This window comes from Eptesicus fuscus, chromosome 8, assembly GCF_027574615.1.
Source record: "Eptesicus fuscus isolate TK198812 chromosome 8, DD_ASM_mEF_20220401, whole genome shotgun sequence".
NCBI classification, from domain to species: domain Eukaryota; kingdom Metazoa; phylum Chordata; class Mammalia; order Chiroptera; family Vespertilionidae; genus Eptesicus; species Eptesicus fuscus.
This window is the reverse complement of record NC_072480.1, coordinates 5,370,262-5,390,506: the sequence shown is the minus strand read 5'-3', so window position 1 is coordinate 5,390,506 and position 20,245 is coordinate 5,370,262. Positions and strand designations below refer to the sequence as shown.

Sequence of the window (20,245 nt, the reverse complement as noted above, 5' to 3'; positions counted from 1 at the left end):
ATTTCTCTTTCAAACTTTTTAACATTGATTATCTCATTTCAGCATTTATATTTTATTTCTTAAAATTTATACTTAAATTTTGTCTTTTAATATCACTTTTAAGAGCCAAACCCATTTTTTGTATGAATTTTTCTTGAATCCCACCCAGGAGTCATATTCTCTATTTTTCTCTGTTATTCTAGATTTGAAATCACATTAAAAATTTTACATTTCTCTTTGCAAATTTTAATTCTTACAAAGCAACTGTGTTCACTTATTTGTAGCTTAGAAATTTTTATCAAATTAGTTTTAGACTAAATGATGACAATATTTAGAGTAGCTATGCTTTCTTGCTAGTTGAATGTTTGTATTTTATTTTATTGTTATAAATAACCTTCCTCCTTATTAGTTATTATGTCTTTTTTTCTTCTTTCAGCTGGTTGGTGGAGAATTTGACTTGGAGATGAACTTTATTATCCAGGATGCTGAGAGTATAACGTGCATGACAGAGCTTTTGGAGCACTGTGATGTAACATGTCAAGCAGAAATATGGAGCATGTTTACAGCCATTTTACGAAAAAGTGTTCGGAATTTACAGACTAGCACGGAAGTTGGGCTAATTGAACAAGTATTGCTGAAAATGAGTGCTGTAGATGACATGATAGCAGGTATGAGATTATCTGACAGGAAAATATAATTTAAAAGTTTGTAGAGATTTATATTCTATAGGTAATATAAATTTGTTGAAGCTAACTTGATTTAAAATAGATAAATAGAAATGTATGGAAAATTTGCTTTTTGTATTAAGGGAAAATCTGGCAAATGTAGGATGACTTCTTCTGTATTAGACAAACATAATTACTAATTTTGCTTTTTCAGGTTTTAGAAAATTTAAATAATATGAATAAATGCTATGAAATCTACCAGAAAACTAAGCAGTACTTTCTATGTAGTATTTAATTAAACTTTTACATAATTAAAAGACACAATACATATTGTATTTCTGTATAATGGGCACTTTATCAAATTCTTGGAACTCTGTGCTCTTCAGTTTGATATACATGGAACTATGACAGGAGGAACTAAAAATTTTAGGATAAACTTGTTTTTTGGAGGTGTTCATTTTACTAGACAATTTTTGAAGAAATATTTGTAGAAAATAAACAGATATATTGAGGTATAGAATATAAAAGTGGCATGAAATTTCAAGATAAAATATTAATTATTGTACTTTTATTGTGTTATTTTAAATAATAATTTGAAGTCTTTATTCTTCACCACAAGTTTTTTACCTCCCTGCAAGTTCATTCCCATTTGGGTTAGATGCACTGAAATATAAATAGTTGAAAAGTTAGTCCCAGAGTAACAGTCATTCCCAAAAAATAAATGTAGAGTTTGAAGTGTTGATTCTCTGAAGCCATGAACCTTGAGCATAAGTTTCTTCTGACATGAAAGGGGTTTTATAATTCTAAAAGTGGGAATGTGATTCCATAATATCATATCTGATCCTTAAAAGTAGTTCAGACACTGGAGAATTCACTATGCTATTTTGATTTATGCTTTAATTAATACTAGTAGACTAAAACATTAATCAAAAGAGAGTGGAATGAAGAATAGGTTAAAGATGAATGTTTTTAAAATTTAAAAAGTATTTTAAAATTTTCGTCTTCAAGAATATATTAAAATCATTTTTAATTGCTTTCATGGTGGCATCTACTTATTTAGAATGATTTAGTATTCTCTATATTGTTTACTAATTATTCATTTGAAGAAAAATTAGATTCTAACAAAACACCTTTTTAATGTAGATGTAAATTCTATCATCGTTTAAAGAAATTTATTTTTGTAAAGTTATATGTACATGTTTTATTGAAGATCATGTGATCTTTGAATACTTTATCTGGATTTAACCTGTTATTTTTTTTTCTCGGTAAATAATAAAGTGTCTACCACTTTATAGAGTGCATTTTTCAAAATGTGCCACACTTACATACATAGTGGTTACAGGCATATAATTGATGAGCATTCAGATAAGTGTGATAGTACTGCAGAAAATTCTTATCTTCACAAATTTCTGTTATATAAAGCTTCCTAATTCTTATAGTCTTTGCTTTAAATAATAATATGATAACAAATTTCACTTTTTGTTGTATTAAGCATTGAATAAGTGTGAGGAAAATACCTCTGCACCTTACTTTTCAGTAGAGAAATTAAAATTTAGGCAATATACTAATGAAGTATCAGTAACCACCAAAAACCTACTAAATTTTAACTGAGTATTTTGTAGCATAAGTTCAAAGACATACATTTTATTTAATAATGTGAAGGTATCACTAGAAGGTGGAGTAAATTGATAGAGGAGAATTTCATAGTTTTGGTATTTTTTTCTCCCTTAAAAATCTTGTACAGAAAAGAAGACCTGTTACATAATTAAACTGAACTACTTTGTGATAAGAAATTTTAGTAATTATGTAATTGAATACAAACTTAATAGATCACTTTTTATGGCATACATAGGAGATGAGAGAAATGGAAATTACATATTTCAAAAAAGTATTTGTAGGTGAATTTTTAAGAAATCTATGAAGATTGAAGCTGACTTTTTAAAACTGCTTTATATTAACTTAGAGGTTTAAGATACTTAATTTTTATCCAGAATTCTTTCTTAGGAACATATCTTCTGACTAATATGTAGTAACTATGAATATTTTTGTTACTTGAATGATGAAACATTTTATTAAAAGATTTCTCTCAAAAATGGCATATTCACTGTCACAATTTTATCACAGGGGTTGCTTACTTACTGTGGCATTAAGTGAAAATTAGTCAATTATTTATTGATGAAAACGACCAGTTAAATTTCTATTTTGAAATCATAAATATTTTTAAAGTTTCAAATTCCGGTTATTAACCTATGATATTGGATAACATATATTAAATATCAATAACTAATTATTTCAACTTATCCTAAAGTAATATTTTAAAATTGATGATTAGTTTTTTAGAATTTATATGTATATTGATTGTAATCAACTTGTATAGTATCTTTAATTCTTAGGAAGTATGTTAGAAATCAAGAAAATGAAGTAAAAATATTTAGATGTTTAATTTCTTGCAAAAAAACAATTGATAGAGGTATGACTCACAGTCTAGAGGATGGAAAGTAATTTGGGACAAGGGATTAAATGTATGTGTTTTTTATTGTTGAGCTGGTATGTCTCTTATGTGTGCATAAATACGTTGACATAATGGGTTTCACTAGTAGTGCCTTTAAAGAATACATCTTTTGAGGGACTGTTGAGTGAGAGAGTGAGGTCTCTGAAGCCATACTACCTACATTTGAATCCTGATTGTACCACTTACTAAATAGAGTGTATTGCAGGAAATGTGATTAAGTTATCTGTGCTTCACATTCCTCATTTTTAGAAGGGGATAGTGGTACTTACCCCTTGGCTTGTTGTGAGGATTTGTGAAGTTAATCCATGCCAATCACTTGGAATAATGCCAAGCAAGGAGTTAAGTACTCAAAATTGTTGTTAATGTGCCAAGGAATATTTCAAAAACATTTTCTAAAAGAAAATATTGTGAGCTATCACTTTTTCATTGGAAATAACCAGTTTAATGTTAAGTCAATGTACCTTTGCATATTTTTGCCTACCTTTCCCTGCAAACAGCAGATTTGTGTGTGTATTCTGGGAATTTATAAAAGTCTATTTTATGTATTTACTAAGAAAACTTAATTAGAATGGTATACCTGATGTGGGAAAATTCTAAAACTTACATATAATTTTTTGTTTTTCTGATGACTTAAAATTACTTAGAATGACTATTCATGAGGATGTATGTTCTGTATATATATTGAAATGACACTTGATAACTTCTGTTCTTTTAAAAAGTATATTATCTTGATAGATGGCAGCTCATGACTAGAGTTCAGAATAACTTTATTTTCCTTTGAAGATCTTCTAGTTGATATGTTGGGGGTTCTTGCCAGCTACAGCATCACTGTCAAGGAGTTGAAGCTTTTGTTCAGCATGCTTCGAGGAGAAAGTGGAATCTGGGTAAGCTGAATTTAGAGTGAAAAGTATCCAATATCAGTACATTAATTTAATGTTCAATAATTTGTCTCTAGAGAGCTATGGTCTTGAATTTATAATGGAAATTCTTCCTCTTAAAGAGTTACATAAATGATTTAAAATTAATTTTCTCTCTAGTTAGAAAAATAGTTCAGTGGTTAATGTGATGTATTTGGTATTTTTACTAAATTTGTACAATGCCTTTATTTTTCTTGTTTCCTCAGCCAAGACATGCAGTAAAATTATTGTCAGTTCTTAATCAGATGCCACAAAGACATGGTCCTGATACTTTTTTCAATTTCCCTGGTTGTAGTGCTGCGGTAAGTTTAAAATACACATGTTTATTTTTATTTACATATTTTTAAGTCATCTCTATTAAGGCATGATTTACATACAGTAAAATTTACTAATTTAAAAAGTTAGTTTGTTAAGTTTTGAATCGTTTGGTAATCACCACCACAATAATAATTTAGAACATTTCCATTACTCTCCAAATATCCTTGTTTATGTTTGAAGCCAGTACTCACTTCCCAGCCCTGTTTCTGTTACCTCTTATTTATTTTTGTGGTTGTTTAACTTTGCCTTTTCTAGAATTTCATATAATTAAAATCACACATTTTGTAGTCTTTTTGTCAATCTTCTTTCATTTACCATATGCTTTTGAGATCATTCTTGTTGTAGCTTACCAGTAGTTTAGTAATTTCCTTTTTATTCTGAATAGTTTTACATTTTATGCATATACCACAACTTATTTATACATTCACTGGTTGATTGGCATTTGGGTTTTCAGTTTTTGGCCATTATAAATAAAACAACAATGAACATTTGAACATAGATTTGTGGAAATGCTTTCCTATCTCTTGAGTAAATGCATAAGAGCGTAATTGCTGTTTTTTGTGTTTTGTGTGTGTGTGTGTGTGTGTGTTTCATTTCATGAGAAACAGGCAAATTGCTTTTTATAGTTGAAAATTTTGCATTTCCATTAGGAATATATGAGAATCCTGGTAGATATGCTTCCCAGTCATTGTCAGTCTTTTTAATTTGAGTCATTTCATTGATTATGTAATGGTGCACCTCATTGCAGTTTTTTTATTTTGTGTTGTTTTTTTTTTTTTGTAGTTTTAATTATGTATTGTTCTCATGGCTAATGATGTTGAGCATTTTTTCATGTGTTGATTAGCCAGTCTTATGTCTTCTTTTGTTCTGCTTGTGTTAAAATATTCTGTTTATTTTAAAAAATTGGTTGTCCTATCCTAAGGGTAAGGTTCTAATGTATGTTTGGAGTATAAGTTAATTTGTCAGATATGTATATGTCAAATAGTTTCTACTAACCTGTGGCATGTCTTTTTAATTTCATAACATCATTTTTTATACTATTCAAGATTTTAATTTTGTTTAATTAAAATATTTTATGGCATATGCTTTTGTAATATCAGAAAATAAGGTCACAACATTTTTTTCTCTTACTATTTCTACTAAGAGCTGTGTTGTTTTAGCTCTTACATTTAGGCCTGTGATCACTTTTGTGCTAATTTTAAAAACATTGTGTGAGGGAAGGTTGAGATTAAGTTTTATATATTAATATTGAAGTATTTCCTTAACTATTTGTTGAAGAAACAGTTCTTTTCACATTTACTTGCCATGGCATTTTTTTCAAAAACTATCTGAACTCTCCATTTTATTCCTTTGTCCTTATATAGCTATCCTTATGCCAACATCACATTATCTTTATTGTTGTAGCTATATAGTAGTTCTTGAAATCAGGTAGTATAAGTACTGCAAATTTGTTCTTTATTTTAAATATAATTTTGGCTATTCTAGATTGATTGCATTTTCATATACATTGTGAGTAAAGTTATCAAATTTTATAAAAAGCCTGCTGTGATTTTGATTGTGTTGTTTTAAAATTATAGAACAATTTGGAGATAATAGATCTTAGAACTCTTGAGTCTTCCAGCTCATAAACACAGTATATCTCTCCTTTTATTAGATTTCTTTGACTTTTCAGTGTTTTGTAGATTTCAGCATACAAGTCTTAAAAGTCTTTTGTTAAATTTATCTATATAATAATAGATAGGACTTTTGGCTAGTAAATGGAAATGCTATAGATTATTTATTTCAGAGAGGAAAAGAGGGAGAAGGAGACAGGAACATCAATGATGAGAGTGAATCATTGATTGGCTGCCTCCTTCACACCCCACACTGGGGGTCGAGTCCACAACCTGGGCATGTGCCCTGACCAGGAATTGAACTGTGATGTCCTGGTTCACTGGTTGATGATCAACAACTGAGCCATGCCAAACTGGGCTCCGGGTTTTGTTCTTTATTTGAAATTGTTTGTGCATCTGTGTATGTGTTTGTGTGTGTTTCTGTTTTATTTTTATTTTTAAAGCAAGCACTTATAAATCTTCGGTACATTGAGATTTTTCCATTGATCACATAGTGAATGTTTTGTATGTCTTATGTCACATGCTGGGAGTCTAAATTATATTCCTTACACTTGAGGAACTCTGATGGGTAGATAGATGTAAAAACATCTTGTTAATAGTAAGCTACTGTAGATTTAGTTACTAAGTGCTATGGTGTTGGAAGCCGCCCTTGTCTTCACTAGCAGAGAGGTGTGGACAAGGAACCCGGAAGGCTGGTCAACCTTGAAGCTCTGAAAGGTCAGAGCCAACCACCCACTGTTTAGTTGAGACAATGGTAGCTAAAGCAACTTCCACCTTTTAATCTTATGTAAATCCTTGCTGATTGGCTATTATTGGAATTGCCTGCCTCAGGGCTATGGGTGTATCCCACAATCTGAATAAAAGGGATAGCAAGGACAGAGCGGAGTGGAGTCCTTCACCTTGAGTTGGGCTCCCACTTGGCCCCCAATATTCCCAAATTAATATTTTCTAGTCTCTTTCATTTGTGTGCGGCCTCCTCCAGAACCTGAACCCTGAACCTGAACCCTGAACCACACGGGACATGGCGGGGCACTCTCAACTGGTAGCCCAATGTAGGGTACTTGCAACTGGCAGCCTAACGTGGGACACTCACAACTGACTCGCACTATGGGAAAACAATGAAAAAGGAAGCTAAGCTAGGGTGAAGTCCAGGAAAGCTTCACCGAAAATCCTGGTGTTGAGGGATGCTTGTGATTTTGCTGGAAGAAGTCTTTTGGACAGAGGGTGTATCATATACAAAAAGGGGAGTTGTAACAGAACAGGTGGAGCAGCTGTCATATTTAGGTATACTTTGGAATATGGAATAAGATAGTAGAAGTGAATAAGATTGAAGGTTTTTTTTTTTTTTTTAGTTATAGGGTGTTTGGAGAGCCTTGTATATCCTGAAGAAATTTAAGCTTTAATCTGTATGCAGAAGATTTTTAATATCGAAGCTATCTTATATTTGAGAAAAGGGTCATTATCCACTCAGCAATCTGAAGGATCTGTTTGGGGGAACAGATCAGTCATAAAAGCATAATGGATAATTATCTTTTAGGTGATAGGAATTTGGATATCTCATAGGAAGACAAGTAAATCCTCAGATGTTTGTTTATATCAATTAAAGTAATCAACCACTTTCTCAATTTTTCCTTAGATTGGCTAGATTTTTAAAATTACTATTATCATCTGAATACTATATTATTCCTTTCCTACTTAATGAGTGGGTCTTAGTCCTTTTCAGTCATAAATTTTATTGGTGAAGTTTCTTAATGATCTTATGATTTTCCTTCCTTTGTTTCACTATTAATGAGTATTAATTACCTCGTAATACTTAAATTTGATCCCAATATTGATCCCATTAACATTCTCTCACAGAGTTGTTTTTGGATTCAAAGATTCAATCAACCTCCTTTAACCAAATGAAATATTACTGAAAACCTAACAGATACCACAGAAAACTGAAAATTCTGAGGCATAGTAATGAGGGACTGTATATTGGTGAAACTGGAGGAGAACTACTTGGAGTCTGAAACTTATTATGTAACCTGGAGATGAAACTTCATTCAGCTAGTATTTGAAAATGCAATGCTTCTGTAGCCACCAAATAATATTTATAGACTAGAGGCCCGGTGCACGAAATTCGTGCACTTGGGGAGGGGGTACTTCAGCCCAGCCTGTGCCTTCTTGCAGTCCAGAAGCCCTGCAATTGATCGCCCAACAGAGGGAGGCTCTGCCCACCGCCGCCGGCCGGGTAGCCTGGGCCTCCCTCTGCGGGGCGATCGTGGGGCTATGGCAGGGCCCCCAGACCAATTGCATCACACCCGCCTTGGTGGTGGCAGTCAGTGCTGGGTTGCCGCGGCGCCCATGACCCAGGAGGGACCAAGAGGTCAGCAGTTCAGCCTGCTCCCCAGTCCCCGCTCACTCGAGCCTGCTGCGTGTGTAACCTGGTGTTTGGTCGCCTGTTCCATTGTTTTGGACGTTACGGACCCTGGCTCTTTATATATTAGGATTATTTTCATAAGATACTATTTTACATTTTTATACTTACCATGATTTTCTGATATTTATACCTCCACCATTTTTAATCTGTGAAATTCATATCTGACCTTGGTTGCTGTCACATTTTTCTTTAACTAATACTTTTGTATCTTTTTTCATTGCCCTGTAGGCAATTGCATTGCCTCCTATTGCAAAGTGGCCTTATCAGAATGGCTTCACCCTGAACACTTGGTTTCGTATGGATCCATTAAATAACATTAATGTTGATAAGGATAAACCTTATCTTTATTGGTAAGTAAGATATTTAATTTCAGTACGTTTGTCTTAAGTATTTCAATTTTGTAAATATAGTAAATTTAACATTAATATATTAAAGTATATGTTAAAATGATAGACACAGTTAAGTCAATTAATTATATATTTAAAAAATTTTTGCTGTTGTGTCCATATTTTTTTACAGTTGCAGTTTTTTTCCCCCCTCTTACATTTAAGAGTCAAGGGTTGCAGACTTTCTCTGTACTGTCTTACCAATATAGATCAATTGTGGGTTTCTTAGTGAAGATGTGGGTTTCTGATAAAGGAGAGGGAAGAAAACCAAAACTCCTACTTTTTTTCATTCACTTTGCCTTTTTACTTATTTTGTTCTGTGAGCATAATCAGGATATGTTTCAAAATATTAATAACAGCCCTGTAAGAAATTATAATTAGTTAAGAATAATTATGTGGTAGATAAGTAACAGAATGAGTTGCTCAACCCAAAGATGGATTGACCTGACAGGACTGAGAGCTTGGTAATTTTAGTTTACCAGTAATGCACAGTAATACTATGGAACTTTCATTGATTGCCTTACTACATAGTAGGTATTGTAATTGTTTACAAATATTAACTCATTTAATACAGTCAGTGCTCTGAAATAAGACTGCCTGAGTTTCAGTCCTGTCTTCGGCTCTTACTTTATCCTTTGCTTTGTTGTATTCAACTGTAAAATGAAATTATTAATAGTTCCTATCACATAGGTTTTATTTGAAAGAATAATATTTAAGTTGCTTTTTCTGCAATGACTGGCTCTGAAATGTGAGTGTGAAAATGTGGTCTATTAATAGCTTGTAATTTCTTATTACAAAAATTTAAACAAATATCTGAATTTCCAAACATAAATTGGGTTGAACTTCAGAATGGTCATTTTAGGAGAGCATTAATTTATTTCAATAATACTGTCATTTTCAAAACATATATAAATTTTTTATATGGGGGTTGAATTTATAACTAGGAAGAATTACCCCTAGCTGTAGAAGAAAATAACTATATTTCCTAGTCACATAGCCAGAAGGGCGGGGGGTGGGGGACTGGATGAAGTTGGGCAAAGAGTGGGAATTGGACGACATCTGTAATAATGTGAACTATAAATATAAAATAAAGTATTTACCCTAAAAAAAGATTATATATTATACTTAAAAAATAAAAATGTATTCCATTGCTTGATTACCTACATTATTTTTCAAAGTTGACTGACATTTAAAAATATTTGTATGTTTTTAAAAAACATTTATCTTTATTGTTGAAAGTATTATAGATGTCCCTCTTTATTCTCCTTTGATCCCCTCTACCCTACTCCCGTAAGATACAGTAAAATTATGGAACAAGTTGTTTTTGAAACATTAACTGCATGAGTGATTTTTAAAATTTGCTAATTCCAGATAGTTCTTAAATGTTGATGTAATTGACTTGATAGGCTTTTGTAGGCCATTACTTTAATTTTATGTATTAAAATTGAAATGTTAAATGGTTCTTTTGTCTTCCATTTTTCTAATTTAAATTATTTCTTTTAGTTTTCTAAGCCTTTTATGTTTTAGCCTTTATTTGGTACATAAGTTTTATTTTTATAATAATATTTTGTGTTATTTATATAATAAACTTTAGATACATTGTTCTTTGTATCAGATGATATTATACTATTCTTAATTTTCTTTATAGTTTTCGTACTAGCAAAGGAGTTGGCTACTCTGCTCATTTTGTTGGGAACTGTCTAATAGTCACATCACTGAAGTCCAAAGGAAAAGGTTTTCAGCACTGTGTGAAATATGATTTTCAACCACGCAAGGTAGGTGTAAGTAAATATGTCTATTGAGAATGACACAATGCACCATTCTTGCTGTCTTAAAACTGACCTGTTATGACTTCTGTAATATTCTTTTAATGGTTTTCTCATGACTTCTAATTCTTTCCTCTGATCCTTGTCTGTATTCTCTTGCTACTTTTATGTCTAACTTTTTGACATAAAACATCAGGCTCTTGACCTCTTGCAGTCTCTCTCTCTCTCATTCTCTCACTGTGATCTATTCTCTTGCATTCTTTCAGATAATACTTACAGTAGTATCCTTTTACCTGCAGTTTTGCCTGCCATGGTTTTAGTTACCTCCAGGCAACTGTGATCTAAAAATATTGAATGGAAAATTCCAGAAATAATTCATAAGTTTTAAATTGCGCACCATTCTGAGTAGTGTGATTAAATCTGTGCCTTCCTGCTCTACCCTACCCGGAAGGTTAATCATCTCTTTGTCCATGGTATCTGTATATATAAGCTATCCCCCTCTAGTTACTCACTAGCCATCTTGGTTATTTGATTGGTTATCAGGTAGAGACCACATTTATATAACTTTTATTAGAGTATATTGTTATTATTGCTCTCTTTTATTATTAGGTATGTTAATCTCTTACTGTGTCTAATTTATAAATGAGCTTTTATTATAGGTATATATGCAGTGGAAAAAACATAGTATATATAGGGTTCCATACTACCCGAGGTTTCAGGAATTCACTTGGGGTCTTGGAACATAACCCTTTCAGATAAGGGAGAATAATCTATTGAGTATTTAATTGAGTACCAGACACTGTGTAGGCACTGGGGAATATGACAGTGAACAAAACAGACAATACCCTTGCTTTTCTGGAGTTTACAAATTTGGGGGAATTTTTATTCAGTTTCATGATAGCTTTCCACTTTTACTTTTATCTCCCGAACTCGATTCTTTTATTCTCATCTACCTATGAGATTTGCCATGTGGATATCTTTATGATTGCTCAATCTCAGATTTGTAACATTGAATTTACTATTTCCAGTGCCATGTTCATTCATGTTCTTAAGTCCCATTTTGATTTTTTTTTAACAGTATGAATTTTTTATTGCCTCATTTTCTCTATAAGGAAAAACTAGTGCTTCCTAAATTTGGAAGACCCCATGAAATATTTTTATTATATATTTTGTAGTTGACTAGAGGCCCGGTGCATGACATTGTGCACTGGGGTGGGGGAGTGGTCTCTCAGCCCGGCCTGCACCCTCTTGCAGTAATGAGGCATAGTAATGAGGGACTGCACTCCCACAGGGGGCGCACTACTCATCTAGAAGCCGGGCTGGTGCAGCAGCAGTGGCAGACCTAAACCAGCAGTCAGACATCCCCTGAGGGGCCCCAGCGGCTAGGGCTGTGGTCAGGGGGAGGGACAAGCAGCCTACCCGGTCCTGGGTGCCAGTGGCTGGGGCTGCGGCCTGGAGAGGCACTAGCTGCCCGCCCTGCGGCCCAGGAGAGGGACAAGCCACACTCCCTGTGGTCCTGGGTGCCTGCGGCTGCGGCACAAGCCAAGCTACCTGCCCATGGTCTCCTGCGGCTGCGGCCCACCTGTGTCCTGGGTGCCTGCGGCCAGCCAGAGGGAGGGAAGCCTGGGTCCTGGGTGCCTGCGACCGGCTGGAGGAGGGAATCCTGGGTCCTGGATGCAGGGCGAGGCAGAGGCGGTTAGGGATGATCAGGCTAGCAGGGGAGCATTTAGAGGCAATCAGGCAGGCAGGCAGAGGTGGTTAGGGGCAATCAGGCAGGCAGAGGTGGTTAGGGGTGATCAGGCAGGTAGGCAGGCGAGTGGTTAGGAGCCATTGGTCCCAGATTGCAAGAGGCAGTCGGACATCCCCCGAGAGGTTCTGGATTGGAGAGGGCGCAGGCCGGGCTGAGGGACTCCCCCCTCCCATGCATGGATTTCGTGCACCGGGCCTCTAGTAAGTATATAAGTTCTTTGCTTTATTTCTTCTTGTTCCTCTAACCCCACTTGGATTTATGTCAGTCTGTTCCATGCCTCCCTGCTTCAGGTCTTCTTTTGTTGGTCAGTTCATTTTGTTCATTAGATTCCACATATAAGTGAGATGATGTGATATTTGTCTTTCTCGGTTTGGCTTATTTCACTTAGTATAATATTTTCAGGTCCACCTATGCTGTCCCAAAGGTATGAGATCCCTCTTTTTTTACCACTGCATACTATACCATTATGTACATGTGCCACAGCTTTTTTATCCATCTAGTGATGGGCACTTGGGCTGTTTCTAAATTTTAGCTATGGTAAATAGTCCTGCTATAGGGTTGCATATATTTCTGATTGGTGTTTTGGGGTTTTTAGGATATATCCTAAAGTGGGATCGCTGGGTCAAATGGAAGTTCCATATTTTATTGTTTGAGGAAACTTCATATTGTTTTCCATAGTAGCTGCACCAGTCTGCATTCTAACTAGCAGTAAACTAGTGTTCTTTTTTCTCCACATCCTTGCCAGCACTTGTTGTTTGTTGATTTTTGATGATATAGCCATTCTGACAGATGTGAGGTCAATATCTCACATGGATTTAATTTGCCTCTCTCTGATAATTAGTGACTTTGAACATTTTTTCATGTTTCTTGGCCATTTGCATGTCCTCTTTGGAGAAATGTCTGTTCAGGTTTTCTGCATATTTTTTAATTGGATTGTTTGTCTTTCTTTTGTTGAATTGTATGAGTACTTTATATATTTTGGATATTAACCCATTATCAGATATATTATTGGCAAATGTGTTCTCCCATACAATGGGTTTACTTTTCATGTTAATGGTGGTTTCTTTTGCTGTGCAGAAGCTTTTTATATTGACGTATTCCCATTTGTTTATTTTCTCCTTAGTTTCCTTTACCCTAGCAGATGTATCCATAAACATATTGCTACATGAGATATCTGAGATTTTACTGCCTATGTTCTCCTGTTCTCTAAGACATTTATAGTTTCACTAGAGGCCCGGTGCATGAAAATTCATGCACTGGAGTGGGGGCATCCCTCAGTCTGGCCTGCCCCCTCTCTCAGTTTGGGAGCCCTCAGTGGTGGGAGGCGACCCGGCAATCAGGGGAAGGTGATGCCCCATGACACCTCTGCTGCTGCCACTGCCGGCAACGCAAGCCTCGGCCGGCCCTGGTTACCAGAGCCTTGGGCGACCCTGGGTGGCTGGGCAGCCGCCATCTGAGGCTTGCCTGCGCCTCGGACCTGCCCTGGGCAGCTGGGGGGATGAGGGGAATGGGGGACTCTGGAGGCAGGTGTATGGAGTGGCTGGGCCCACCTGGGGGTGGGCCCGGCCTTGCTGCACACCTGCCACCCCGGCGGGGCTGAGGGGACTGGGCACTGCCATCTTGTGGCTGTGGGCAGTCAATTAGCATATTGCCTCCTTATTGGCTGTGGACGCCACCATCTTTGAGGGCGGGGCAGTCAATTAGCATATTGCCTCCTTATTGGCTGTAGGTGCCGACATATTTTCTACAGCATGAGGGTCAATTAGCATATTCCCTCTTTATTAGATAGGATGCCTTATATTTAAGTCTTTTATCCATCTGGAGTTTATTCTTGTGTATGGTGTAAAATTGTGGTCTAGTTTCATTATTTTCATGTGTCTGTCCAGTGTTCTCAGCACCATTTGTTGAAGAGACTGACTTGACTCCATTGTATGTTCTTGCCTCCATTGTCAAATATTAATTGACCGTAATGGTGTGGGTCAATTTCTTTGGTTTCTGTTCTGATCTATTGGCCTATATGCCTCCCCTTGTACAAGTATAAGGCTGTTTCGATTATAATGGCTTTGTAGAATAGTTTGATATCTGGTATTGTGATCTCTTCTTCTTCGTTCTTCTTTGGAGAGATTGCTACAGCTATTTGGGGTCTTTTTTGGTTCCATATACATTTTTGGAGTATTTGATCTTGCTCTGTAAAGTATGCCATTCGTATTTTAATTGGGATTGTTTTGAATCTGTAGATTGCTTTGGGTAGTATAGACATTTCAGTGATGTTAATTTTTCCACCTCATGAACATGGTATATGCTTCCATTTGTTTGTATCTCCTCTATTTCTGTTTCTTTCTGTTTTTTTTTTTTTTTAATCCTTACCAGAGGATATTTTTCCCATTGATTTTTAGAGAGAATGGGAGAGTGAGAGACAGAGATAAATACCAATGTGGTAGTGAAACACTTCAATTGGTTGCTTCCCACATACCCTCAACCAGGGCCAGGAGTCTGCAACCTAGGTATATGTCCTTGAACAGAATTGTACCTCTGGGTCCCTTCAGTCGTAGGCTGGTGTGCTATCCACTGAGCCAAACTGACTAGGGCTTTTTAAAAATATATATATTTTTATTGATTTCCGAGAGGAATGAGAGGAAGAGAAAGATAGAAACCTCAGTGATCAGAGAGAATCTTTGATATGTTGCATCCTGAACGACCCACAGTGGGGATCAATCCCACTACCCGGGCATGTGTCCTGACTGGGACTCAAACCATGACCTCCTGGATGCTCCACCCTTGAGCATTGCCATCCGGGCTCTTCCTCTATTTCTTTTTTCAATGTCCTATACTTTTCTAAGTGCAGGTTTTATACCTCCTTGTTTAAGTTTATTCCTGGGCAACATATTTTTTGTTGTTGTTGTTGTAATGTTAAGTGGGATTGCTTTTTTAGTTTCTCTTTTTGAGAGTTCATTATTGCTGTATAAAAATTACATTGATTTGTGGATGTTGATTTTGTATCCTGCTACTTTTTTTTTCATTTCCATTTGCCTGAAGAATTTTTTTCCACCCATTCACTTTCAGTTTGTGTGAGTCCTTTGTTCTGAGGGGTGTTTCTTGTAGACAGCATATATCTATACTAATAAAAGGGTAATATCCTAATTAGACACGACATCTTCTGGACAAAGCCACGGTGGTGGGGGACGAGGCAGAGGCAATTAGGAGCGATCAAGCCAGCAGGTCAGGGCAGTTAGGGGCAATCAGGCTGGCAGGGGAGGGCATTTAGGGGGCGATCAGGCAGGCAGACAGAGGCGGTTAGGGGCGATCAGGCTGGCAGGGGAGGAGGTAGGGAGCGATGAGGTAGGCAGGGGAGGGCAGTTAGGGGGCAATCAGGCAGGCAGACAGAGGTGGTTAGGGGTGATCAGGCCAGCAGGGGAGCAGTAAGGGGCATTAGGCCAGCAGGCAGAGTGGTTAGGTGCAATCAGGGAGGCAGGCAGGTGAGCGGTTAGGAGTCAGCAGTCCTGGATTGCGAAAGGGATGTCCTACTGCCAGTTTAGACCCAATCACTGTGGGATCGTGCCTAAACTGGCAGTCGGAAATCTCCCGAGTGGTCCCAGATTGGAGAGGGTGCAGGGTGGGATGAGGGACCCTCCCCCCCCCCACCATGCATGAATTTTGTGCACCGGGCCTCCAGTCTATAAAATAAAAGCCTAAGTGACCATTGCGATAGACCTGGTCAACAGGACCTGATCTCAGGACGGTGGCCACAGCTGCAGAACATAGATCGGTTTCAAGAAAAGTTGGAAATGCAGACTTTCATGGGCCCCTGTTCCAAATGGTGGCAGTTTATTCACATTGTGGCAAAGACACCTTCGAGAGTAACATAAGTGGTTAAAGTCAGGGCCAAACTGGGCCGTTTTCTCATCCAATCTCTCTGAGGCACATGGACAGAACCAAGTCTCAGCTCTTCGCAGGACACTTCCAGTTTTTTTTTTAAGCCTAAAGGACAGTAGTCTGTCTCCATTCTTGTTCTTTGGGATTTTTTCATCATCGGACAAAAGGATACATACATTGGAGCAATCCTCTCGAGATACAATATTCCAGTTGCATCCATGTGATGACAACAGCCCCCCCCCCCCCCCCCCAGAGGGAGGGAGCCGACAGATGGAGAGTAGGGAATTCTGAAAACCAAAGCGATGACAGAGATGCTAAGCCTTTCCTTCACATGTCTGACAACCCTCCTCAGGCGGCCTGCAGGCCGGGCGTCTGCTGGACCTTTACCACTTGATGTCCTGGCAGGCTGCCCTGGGCCCTCCTAGGCTGTGTGTAGGGTCGCTTGGGCCCGGGGGGAGTCCCCCGCTCCAGCCACTCCTGATACAGCTCCTGCACATGGGCACTGGTCTCCGGGGACCACACTGGGATGGCAGAGTAAATGCCTTCCATCTGCTGCAGCAGTGCCCTGTCTGCACACCCGTCCTCACCTGGGCCTGGCCCCTGCCACTTAAGGCATCCCCGGCACAGGCCAGGACCTCCACGAAGTGGCAGGGGAACTTGCCCCTCTACAGCTTCAGGACCACTTCTGGATGTTCTGAAAGCTGTAAGCAGCCTCAGAGCGTAGCAGAACCTCTCCGTCCCTTTCAAGGGTGACCTCCTGGAAGTCTTTGTTCCTCAGGGTGTGGTAGGTGAGCACCCTCACGTCCTCGATGAACAGCTCCTTGGCCATGTGCCTGAAGATGTGTGCCAGGTGCCCGTCGGAGCTGGCACCCTCGTGGAGCCTCACCTCCTCCTTCATGTCTCCAAACAGAGTGTCCAAGGCGGCGGCGTTCAAAGCGAGTTACTTTGCTCTGTTATCTGGACAATTTCACCTGAGGTTAACACGCAGTCAGCACCCTGGGAACTATGCAAAGCTCTTGGAACATCTTCTCGAAGGGCCTCCAGTTTCTTGTCATAACACGGGGCCACAATGACATGGAAAATCTTGTCTGGGAACAGGTTCTGCCATCTGGCAAAGTCATCCTTCACCAGAGAGCCTATGATGTGGTGGGGAGACTTGGCCGTGCAGAGGTGGAGGTGATGGGGTGACCCAGCACATGTTCTGCATATCAGACCCAGCCAGGGCAGGTGGAGGTCAGCATGGGTAGCTGGGGCTCTTCCTCACGGTGCTGGCAGTACCGACGCAAAAATTCCTTCTGACTCTCCAGGATACTGAAGTCTGCAGCTATCTTCATGTCAAAGACAGTGTGCCCCAGGGCTTTTGAGAAAGCCGCAGAGTCTTCTGGATGCATCAGAGACACTGAGGCTGAATTTAGCAGCAAAATAAGGCAGAGATTGAGGACACACGGTCACTGTCAGCACCTTGTGCTGTGTGGTATCACATCTCTTATTAAGGTTCAAAGAACACAGAAGAAGTCCTTGGTGTTCTGAGAAATTTGGACTCCTTCTTCTGCGGTCACACAACTGTCACACGCCAGGCAGTCACTAAGAAATAACTTGGCATTGGCCAACTTATGGAATTCTTCCTTCTCTCTTTTCTCCTTAGCCACACTCCGGACGATGACTGCAGCATTCTCTTGGTCATCGGTTTTTGTTTTTTGTACTACATTCCTTCTGTGTGCAGTGCTCACACGTCATCTGGAGCAGGGCGGGTGGGGGCCGGCTCAAGTGACCTGGAGAAAGCATGGGGAGAGCAGTCACCACTGGTCGCCCCTGGTGCTGCTGGCGGTATCCTTTCTTCCTTGTGGAGGGTCTAGGGAGGGGGAGCAGCTGCAGCACCCGAGGCCGAGTTCCAGGAGGCCCAGGAGTGCTGTCAGAATCCTGCCAGCGGTGCTGGTCCCTTGGTGCCTGTCCCGTCCTCTGGAGATTGACCCTGCAGGACTAATAAGGGAGCCAGTCCCCAGTTCTGCCCCGCCGCTGCCACCGATTGATTGGAGTCTGAGGGCCGGGAGGAAGGTTAGTGAGGGGCGACCAAACAACCAAGCAGCAGGCTGCGTGGGGCAACCAGGCCAGCAGGTGGGTTAGTGGGGGCGACCAAACAACTGAGTCACAGGCCGCATGGGGCGACCAGGCTGGCAGGGGTTTAGTGAGGGCTGACCAAACGAATGAGCAGCAGGCTGCGTGGGGCAACCAGGCTGGCAGGGGGGTTAGTGAGCAGTGACCAAATGACTGGACACCAGGCTGCGTGGGGCGACCAGGCCCGCCAGGGCGGGGGGGGGGGGCAGTTGGGGACGACCAGGCCGGCATGGGGGTTAGTGAGGGGCGACCAAATGACCGAGCAGCAGGCTGTGTGGGGTGACCAAGCCTGCAGGGTGGGGCAGTTGGGGGCGAACAGGCTGGCATGGGGTCCAGTACGGGGTGACCAGGCTGGCGGTGGGGCAGTTAGGGGTGACCAGCCTGTGGGGGGGGGGCAGTTGGGGGCGAACAGGCCAGCAGGGGGGCAGTATGGAGTGACCAGTTGGCGGGGTGGGTGTTTAGGGGTGACCAGGTCACCAAGGGGGGCCATTTGGTGGCAACTAGGCTGGCTGGGGGGCAGTTGGGGGTCTCCAGGCCAGCAGGAGGGGCAGTTATGAGCGATCAGGCAGCAGGCAGGTGAGCAGTTAGGAGCCAGTGGTCCTGGATTGTGAGATTGGAGAGGGTGCAGGCTGGGCTGAGGGGGACCCCCCCCCCCCCCGTGCATGAAATTTGTGCACCGGGCCTCTAGTTCCTTGGCGTTGGTCTTTTGAGTTTCCTTTTGCTTGGGACTCTGTGAGCTTCTTGGACTTGTGTGTGAGTTTTTTATTCCCTATATCAGGGAAGTTTTCTGTCATTATTTCTTCAAACAGGTTTTCTATTCTTTGATCAGTGTCCCCTCCTTCTGGCACCCCTATTATGCGGATGTTGTTTTGTTTTGTGTTGTCCCAAATTCCCTTAGGCTCTCCTCCTGTTTTTAAATTTTTTTTCTAGATGCTGCTTTGCTTGGGTATTTTTTCCTACCTTGTCTTCTAGCTCACTGATGCAGTCCTCTGCTTCTTCTAGTCTACTGTTGATGCTTTTTATTGAGTTCCTTATTGCAGTGATGTCATTTTTCATTTTGTCTTGGTTTTCTTCATTTTCTCTTGGTTCTTACACATATTGTTGACTTTGTCTTCCAACCTTTTCAGTGACCTTATGACCATTTCTCTGAATTCTTTCTCTCACATATTGATTGCCTCCATTTCGTTTACTTCCTTTTCTTTCGATGCCTCCTTTTCTTTCCTTTGTGGGCTGTTTCTTTGTCTCCCCATGATCTCTCCTCTCCAGGTTTCTGGTTATGTAGCTCTCTCTCTCTTGCATTGACTTAAATGCACAAAATACAACACAACAAGACACAACGTACAAGGCACTGAACACAAATGTATTCACTATACTAATAACTGCAAATAAAGGTGACAACCAGAGAAAAGAGAATTAGGGGATTAAAAAAAAGAGAGAGAGTGCAAAAATGATATTGAGAAAAGGAAAAAAAACTAAGAGAGAAAAGAAAGCATAAAAAAGAAGGTGGAAAAAATTCAATACAACAACAACTAATCAAAAAATATGCAAACAATTAACACCTAGAAATGAATGCAAACTACAAAAAAACAGCTAATAACAGGCAAGGAGAGGAAAACAGAAGCAAAAAAAAAAAAAAGAGAGAGAGAGAGAAACACACAAACAAAAAACAACCTAATCAACAATCAAACAATAACAATAGGACAGAGAGAAAGAAGGGCAAAATGAAACTAAATAAAACAAAAAACAAAACAACAACAACAACAACAACACACACCAAAAATAAACAAAAAACAAAAAAAAGGGGAAGAGAGAAAAAAATTGCATAGTGAAGAAAGAGAAGACAGAATCGTGTATGGACTTGGAGCAGGGGATTGGAAATTAGATATATAAGTAGGATGAATTTTTAACAGGGGGTAAAAAGAAGGAATT

At 39.2% G+C, this 20,245-nt stretch overlaps 1 protein-coding gene across 2 annotated transcripts in view; it reads left to right on the top strand.

The window, feature by feature from the left end:
* Positions 1-20,245, top strand: part of NBEA (neurobeachin) — an 896,160-nt gene that overhangs the window by 95,441 nt on the left and 780,474 nt on the right. For both annotated transcript variants that reach the window (XM_028135810.2, XM_008158996.3), the window contains exons 2-6: positions 416-647; positions 3,940-4,040; positions 4,280-4,375; positions 8,655-8,776; positions 10,461-10,587. In XM_028135810.2, the coding sequence (XP_027991611.2) occupies positions 416-647; positions 3,940-4,040; positions 4,280-4,375; positions 8,655-8,776; positions 10,461-10,587 (678 nt within the window). The remainder of the gene's footprint in view (positions 1-415; positions 648-3,939; positions 4,041-4,279; positions 4,376-8,654; positions 8,777-10,460; positions 10,588-20,245) is intronic.